Source organism: Colobus angolensis, unplaced genomic scaffold, assembly GCF_000951035.1.
Source record: "Colobus angolensis palliatus isolate OR3802 unplaced genomic scaffold, Cang.pa_1.0 Scaffold75, whole genome shotgun sequence".
Lineage (NCBI taxonomy): Eukaryota > Metazoa > Chordata > Mammalia > Primates > Cercopithecidae > Colobus > Colobus angolensis.
In genome coordinates, this window is record NW_012121265.1 from 9,334,920 (window position 1) to 9,343,192 (window position 8,273).

General features: G+C 42.1%; 1 protein-coding gene across 3 annotated transcripts in view; it reads left to right on the top strand.

Moving 5' to 3' along the window:
- The window catches only part of XPNPEP1 (X-prolyl aminopeptidase (aminopeptidase P) 1, soluble), a 67,429-nt gene that overhangs the window by 4,614 nt on the left and 54,542 nt on the right, over positions 1-8,273 (top strand). For 2 of the 3 annotated variants that reach the window (XM_011927912.1, XM_011927913.1), the window contains exon 2: positions 4,834-4,922. The exons of the other annotated variant lie outside the window; for it this stretch is intronic. In XM_011927912.1, the coding sequence (XP_011783302.1) occupies positions 4,834-4,922 (89 nt within the window). The remainder of the gene's footprint in view (positions 1-4,833; positions 4,923-8,273) is intronic. 3 annotated transcript variants of the gene reach the window in all.

Here is an 8,273-nt window from a genome sequence, read left to right on the forward strand (position 1 = left end):
CCAGGCTGGAGTGCGGTGGCACGATCTCGGCTCACTGCAGCCTTCACCTCCCGGGTTCACGCTATTCTCCTGCCTCAGCCTCCCGAGTAGCTGGGACTGTATATAGGCACCCGCCACCACACCCAGCTAATTTTTTTTGTGTTTTTAGTAGAGACAGGGTTTCACCGTGTTAGTCAAGATGGTCTCGATCTCCTGACCTCGTGATTTGCCCGTCTCAGCCTCCCAAAGTGCTAGGATTATAGGCGTGAGCCACCGTGCCCAGCGAGTTGTAATAGTTCTTTATATTCTCAACAGATTTGCAGATATTTTTTCCCGTTCTGTGGGTTGTCATCCATTTTCTTGATGGTATCCTTTGAAACACAAACATTTTAAATTCTGATGAAGTCCAGTGTATCTCTTTTTTCTTTTGTTGCTGTGCATTTTGATTTGTGTCTCAAGAAGTCATTGCCTAATGCAAGGTCAGGCAGACTTATGTTTGTGCTTTAAGAGTTTTACAGTTTAGCTCCTATGTTTATGCCTGTGATCCATTTGTGTTAATTTTTGTTTATGGTATGAGGTGGGTTAAACTTCATTTTTCTTTTTTTGAGACAGGGTCTCTCTGTGTGACCAAGGCTAGATTGCAGTGGGGCGATCACAGCTCACTGCTGCCTCAACCTGTCTGGCTTAAGTGATCCTCCTGCCTCAGCCTCCTAAGTAGCTGGGACCATAGGTGTGCACCACCAAACCTGGCTCATTTTTGTAAATTTTGTAGAGATGTGTTTTGCCATGTTGCCCAAGCTGGTCTTGAACCCTTGGACTCAGGCAGTCTGCCTGCCTCAGCCTCCCAAAGTACTGGGATTACAAATGTGAGTAATTGTGCCTGGCCTTTTTTTTTTTTTTTTTTTGAGACAGGGTCTTACTCTGTAACCCAAGCTGGAGTGCAGTGGTGCTATAATGGCTCAGTGCAGCCTCGACCTCCAGGGTTCAAGTGATCCACCCCACCTCAGCCTCCAGAGTAGCTGGGACTACAGGTGCATGCCACCATGCCCGACTAATTTTTGTATTTTTTGTAGAAGTGGAGTTTTGCCATGTTGGAAACTTTATTCTTTTGCATGTGGATATTCACTTGTCCCAGCACCATTTGTTGAAGAGGCTATTCCTTCCCCCATTGAATGGTCTTGGCATCCTCAAAAATCAGTTGACAGTTGTGAGGGTTTATTTCTGGACTCTTAATTCTGTTTTACTCATTTGTAAGTCCATTCTTATGCTAGTACCACACTGTCTGGTATTTAGGTTTGAAATTGGGATGGAAGAGTTCTTTTCAAGATTCTGTTCTTTTTCAAGATTGTTTTGGCTATTCTGGGTCCCTTGCATTTCCATATGAATTTTAGAATCTGCTTGTCAATTTCAGCCTACAAGCTAGCTAGAATTTTGGCAGGGAATGCATTGAGTCCATATATCAATTTGGGAAGTACTGCCATCTTACCAACAGTAAACCTTCCAATCCATGAGCATGGAATAGCTTTTGTTTATTTAGGTCTTCTTCAGTTACTTTCAGCAGTCTTTTTTAGTTTTTATGGTGTACATTTTGCACTTCTTTTCTTAAATTTATTTCTAACTGTTTTTTGTTTTTGATGTTATTGTAAATGGACTTTTCTTAATTTTATTTTTGGATTGTTCATTGCAAGGATATAGAAGTCAAATTGATTTTTTTTTTTTTTTTGGAGACAGAGTCTCGTTCTGTCGCCCAGGCTGGAGTGCAGTGGCCGGATCTCAGCTCACTGCAAGCTCCGCCTCCCGGGTTTACGCCATTCTCCTGCCTCAGCCTCCCGAGTAGCTGGGACTACAGGTGCCTGCCACCTCGCCCGGCTCGTTTTTTGTATTTTTTGGTAGAGACGGGGTTTCACCGTGTTAGCCAGGATGGTCTCGATCTCCTGACCTCGTGATCTGCCCGTCTCGACCTCCCAAAGTGCTGGGATTACAAGCTTGAGCCACCGTGCCTGGCCAAATTGATTTTTTTAAATATTGATTTTTGTATCCTATGTTCTTGATGAACTCAGTTAGTGGTTCTAATTTTGTTTGTGGATTCTTTAGGATTTTCTGTATTCAAGATTATGTCATTTGCAAATAGGGGTAGTTTTACTTCTTCTTTTCTAAACTGGATGCCTTTTGTTTCATTTTCTTGCCTCCTTACCCTAGATAGAACTTCTGGCACAATGTTGAATAGAAGTGCTAAGAGTAGACATCCCTGTCATGTTCCTGATCATGGGGGAAAGCATTCAGTCTTTCAACATTAAGAATGATGTTAGCTGTAGGTTTTGTAATACCCTTTGTCAGGTTGAGGACTTTTTCTTCTAGTTTGCTGAGTACTTTTATCTTGAAGGGACATTGGATTTTGTCATGCTTTTTCTGCATTTGTTGAGAAGACCGTGTAGATTTTGTTCTTTATTCTGTTGATATGGCCTGTTATAGTAATTGATTTTTCATATATTGAGCCAACCTTGTATTCCTGGGATAAGTCCCACTTGGCGATCATGATCCTTTTTATGTTGTTCTAGATTCAGTTTGCTGGTATTTTGTTGAGGATATTTGTATTTATATTTTACAAGACATATTGGGGTGTCTTACTTTTTTATGAAAGAATAATATGTTTACCCTAGTTAAGAACATCCCATTCTGTCCAGTAAAACTAAAGTCACAGCCATATGAAAGCAGGCCTAGAGTCATTGGTAAAGCTGCCTGGTTATCTGGTTCTGGCTGTGTAGTAGACTGAGCTAATGTGTCCCTCTCTATCTTTACCAACATGTAAACATGTGGTTAAATTATAACTTAATCAACTTTGAGTTCATAGCTAAGTAAAGTTCAAAACCTTTTCTATGGCCCACAGTAGGCCCCCTGGTGCCTCTATGACGTTGTCTCTGAAGCACTTACCTCCCCATTCCCTGATACAATCACACTGTGCTGGCCTTTTTACTTTTCCTCAGGTACACTAGACATACTCCTGCCTCATGGTCTTTGCACTTGCTGTTCTCCTGGAACATTGTTCCCCTAGCCGTTCACATGGCTTGCTTCCTCACTCTTTTTAGGTCTGTGTTAAAATGTTGTCTGTTACCAGAGAGGCTGTCCCTGGCTACCCCATATGAAATAATCCTTCCCCTTACCTCCCTGATGCTTTCTTCCCCTTGCCCTGCTTTACTTTTTTTCACAAAACACGTTCTTATTACCTGACATATTGTGTACTTGTTTTGTGTCTGTTGCCTTCTCTTCCCTATCCTCTCCCCAATCTCCCTGCCTTGCCCCATGTTCATTTGTTAAAGTCAGAGATCTTGTCTATTTTGTTCACTGTTGTGTTCAGAACAGGGCCCGGATTATGGAAGATTTTTCAATAAGTATTTGTTGACTGAATGAACTTGAAAGAAAGAGAAATCCTCAAGTGCCAAAAATATAGAGGGAACCTAACACCTGAATGGTATACTAGTAACCTGAGCCTGGGAAAATTATCAGATTCAGATATAGACCTTCGTGCCTGGTGTCCAGGGCATTAGACTATCCCCATATGGGAACAAGAAGTTTGTGTGCAAATCTTCTAGCTAAGAAATTAATGTGGGCCGGGCGCGGTGGCTCACGCCTGTAATCCCAGCACTTTGGGAGGCCGAGACGGGTGGATCATGAGGTCAGGAGATCGAGACCATCCTGGCTAACACAGTGAAACCCTGTCCCTACTAAGAAATACAAAAAATTAGCAGGGCGAGGTGGCGGGCGCCTGTAGTCCCAGCCACTCGGGAGGCTGAGGCAGGAGAATGGTGTGAACCCAGCAGGGGAGCGGAGCTTGCAGTGAGCCGAGATTGTGCCACTGCATTCCAGCCTGGGCGACAGAGCGAGACTCCGTCTTAAAAAAAGAAGAAATGGCCGGGCGCAGTGGCTCAAGCCTGTAATCCCAGCACTTTGGGAGGCCGAGACGGGCGGATCACGAGGTCAGAAGATCAAGACCATCCTGGCTAACACGGTGAAACCCCGTCTCTACTAAAAAAAAAAAAAAAAAAACTAGCCGGGCGAGGTGGCGGGCGCCTGTAGTCCCAGCTACTCGGGAGGCTGAGGCAGGAGAATGGCGTAAACTTGGGAGACGGAGTTTGCAGTGAGCTGAGATCCGGCTACTGCACTCCAGCCTGGGCGACAGAGCGAGACTCCGTCTCAAAAAAAAAAAAAAAAGAAATTAATGTGAAAGTCTTAGAAGCAAGCAATCACAGAACTGCTTGTACAAACCAGGACCCATCACATTCTTATAGATAAATAGCCTCTATTGAAGATAAGCTCTTAATGAAAGATCGATCACAAAGCACAGAGGGAATGAACCGCCAAGAGGGAGAGGCAGCAGACCCAACAGACATGAGGGTTAGTCTCCCAAGATCTGTTTGAAAGTATGGGAGAAATTATAAAATAAGGGCCTAAAATAATGAAGGCACAAAGAGAAGGCATAGAAACCAGAGTGAAAGAATAGGACACCATAAAGAAAGAACGGGCAGATGTGAAAAAGAATCAAATAGAACTTGTGTAAGGAAAAAACATAGTCATTGAAAATAAGTCTTCTTAGTCTAGTTAAACAGGAGGTTAGACATAGCTGAAGAGAATTTATGAACTGGAAGCTAGAACTGGGAAGGTTAACCTGCAATGGCGATGTTTTACACCTGCAAGTTTTACATCAAACTTTTATTTCTTCTGCCACTGATAATGGGGGTGAGAGTTCTTCTGATTCATGTTAGAGAACTGTTAAGTTAAGCGATGCCTCCTCTGATTGAGCCTTGCCACCTTTATTGTGGTCAAAGTCTGCAACTTCCTGTTCTTTCTCTCGTTAAGGGCGAATCACCAGGATTTTCAGCTGAGAAATTTAAGAATAATTGAACCTCACGAGGTGACACACTCAGGAGACACAGGTGTGGAAACAGGTAATAATTTTGTCTGGAAATTAGATGGAGCATCTGTAAAGGATTTTAGATCTCCACCCCAACCCCAGGTTGGGTGAGAAAAGAGGGAAAGGAATTAGTAATAGATCATGACTGGGTGTGAGTATCTGGAAGTTAAAAACCATTTTGTTTTTTGGCTTCCTAAGTGGTTGGTTAGTGTTTCTATATATTTACCATTTTTTAGAGAATTCCAACTTTTTTTTTTTTTTTCATTTTCCATTTTTGTTGGGGTGGTGGTGGTGGAGTAGAAGATAGGTTATTATTGAAAATGTTCTGTATTTCTCTAGTATAGTCCTTTATTGATTATCTTAGAAATTAGCTTTCAATTTTGATCATAAGATGGCAAAATGAGAAAAGCTTATAATATATTATTGTGCCTTATAAATTGAGTGTGCATTTAGGAAAGTCTTTTTGGGAAATATTTCTTGGCTGTCCCTTTTCCCTAGAACTGGTGAATTGTCTGATGGGTTACCAGAAACCTGAATTCTGAAAAGTTGTGTATTACTGTATTTCTATCCCATGTAAGTCAGTACTGTTGTACCGACTACTCAGGAGAACCACTTTTTTTTTTTTTTTTAAGCTGACTGAAAAATTGATGTCTTTTTTTTTTGAGATGGAGTCTCGCTCTGTCGCCCAGGCTGGAGTGCAGTGGCGCAATCTCGGCTCACTGCAAAGCTCTGCCTCCCGGGTTCACGCCATTCTCCTGCCTCAGCCTCCCGAGTAGCTGGGACTACAGGCACTTGCCACCATGCCCGGCTAATTTTTTGTATTTTTAGTAGATAGAGACGGGGTTTCACCATGTTAGCCAGGATGGTCTCGATCTCCTGACCTCGTGATCTGCCCGCCTTGGCCTCCCAAAGTGTTGGGATTACAGGCGTGAGCCACTGCACCCGGCCTGAAAAATTGATCTCTTAAAGTATATAAGAAACCATGCCTATCTAATCTCTGTTTGGAAAAGCAATGCTATAATTGCATGCAATTTTAGATCCTTTTTCTTTAAAAAATATAGATGTATCCCACACAGTTTGGACCATATTAGGAGGTAGCAGAGGAAGGAGGAAAAAGAAAGTAAAGAAAGGAAAAATGTGATGGAATCATCAAACTTGGAATTGGAAGATAACTTCTTTTTCTTTTTGTAATGTATGAGGAAATAGAGGTTAGGAAGCTTCAGTTGCCTGAGGTTGTAGATCCCAGTTGGAAACTGGAGCTCACTTGTTTTGCTTCTGTGGGTCTTAGAACACTTTAAGCCTCTGTTATTCCCCCAGATAATATGGTGTAATAGAGCATGGACTTGGGAATTGCGTAGACCTTGAGTCTTGGTTCCTGATGATCCAGCTGACTTGGGCAAGTACTTAACTCCTTTTAACTCCTGTTCCTTTATGTGTAAAATGAGAATAGTGAAACCTGCCTGGGAGAATTGTTGTGAGAATTAGCCACTAATGTATGTAAATCCCTTAGCCTTCCCTCAGCTGTGCAACAGAGAAACCAACCACTACCTCTAAAGCTATGGATGCTGAAAGAGCATCTATGCCTGTGTTAAGGTGCTGAAATTGGAGTAAATGGCCCCTTCCATTCTTACGATGAGACGTGGGAATTCCAGCTGGTGCTTCAGATCCAGATTCAAATATTTCTTGAGCTCCTGCAGTGTATTAGATGCTGTGCATGGTGCTTTCACACACGTTATCATGTTTAATTTGCCTGGCCGCCAGTGAGATAAGTATGGTGTGCTTTTCATGTACAATCAGTGAAAAATCTTGTTTGTGATAAAGGCTGAAGTTGTGGGAGCTTATTTCTAAAAGCAGACGTATATATGCAGGACTTTTAAGTGAGTCATTCTCTGTAAGGCATAGTTTGAAACTATCTGGCAGTGTATGGGCTAATGTTTCATCATGGACTAGGCCTGTTGCCCTTGGCTTCCTACTTTCCTGCACACTTTGCTTAGCTCTTGACTGTAACTAACATTTCTGAAAAGTCATAGGATGTGGAATGAGCAGATGTCATAATACAGCACCTTGCAAGAGCCTATCTGTCACTGAAGATTCATTACTGTTCATTGAGTCTGAAAAAATCACAACACGATGTTGTGAATTTGATTTAGCCATCTTCAAGTGAGCATATGTATATGTTAGTTATAGATACTTGGATACAGAGATGACATCATCCCTACCTTCAGGAGAAGTGGTATGTACACCTATTACACGATTTATCACATTGCATTTATGGTTAGTTGTACGTCTAACTCTAATAACATTAAACATTTACATGACGTTTGTTATTTGCCAGGTACTGTTTCTAAGTGCCATACGTATAGTAACTCATTTACTCCTTATTACAGATTACGAGGGTCATCAGCTACAACTTTCACTTCCTCCATCTTGGCTGCCTTTTCAACTAGTGCCACCTTAATGGCTAGGACTTATATAATTGCACCAATTTTGTTCTCTCCTTAGCTCCAGCTGCTCACCCATTCAGTCACTTTCATCACCTGTTTTCCTTGTGGCTACAGCTGCCTCAGCCACCAGGTCCCACTGTATTCACTTCAGTGGTAGCTGCCTCACTGCCTCAGTCATTGCCTGTTGCTGTCTTCTTCACCTTCACTGTTGCTGCCACTGCCCCTGTTGGTTATAGCATTGGGACTTCTTCATCATGTCTGATACTGATGATAAAGAAGTAGTTGCATTTCACCCAGAACATGAATGTGATAGGCCTGAAGGATGAGGAAGTAGGAAAAGGGAAAGTGTTGAGTGTTGATGGGGGCAGGTAGCATTGTGGAGGGGAGTGGCAGTGAGACTGATGAGGCTTATGATTCTGTGGGGGTCTGATCCACCAGTCACCAGGGGAAACGTGATGATATGATGGTGGTGGTGATGAAGGTCAGAATGTGGAAATGAGGAGGCAGGTTGTGATGACCGGGAAGCAGAGGATGTTTTTGAACAGCTCCAGTTTGTTTTTGTTGGTTTTTAGTTTGCAGTTGAAGATTTTGTGCTCATCATTGGTTGTGTTAACTTTATTGATGAAGTTAGTGACTGATAATATTGATACTATAATCAGTACTAAACATCCAGTAGTGCCACCAAAATCCTTAAGTCAGAATGTACCTAAATGGAAGGCACATTCTATAAAGAAATAAATGATCTTGAAAGAAAGTATATTGGACTCTTACATTTTTGCATTTTAAAACTTCTGAAGCCAAGGCTGTACTCCAGACCAGTTAAGTCAGATGTTCCCCAGATAGTCCTAATGCGCAGCCAGTGTTGAAGTCCTGCTCTAAAGAAAGCTTCGTTTTTGCTTGACTTTTTTTTTTTTTTTTTTTGAGACAGGGTCTTACTCTGT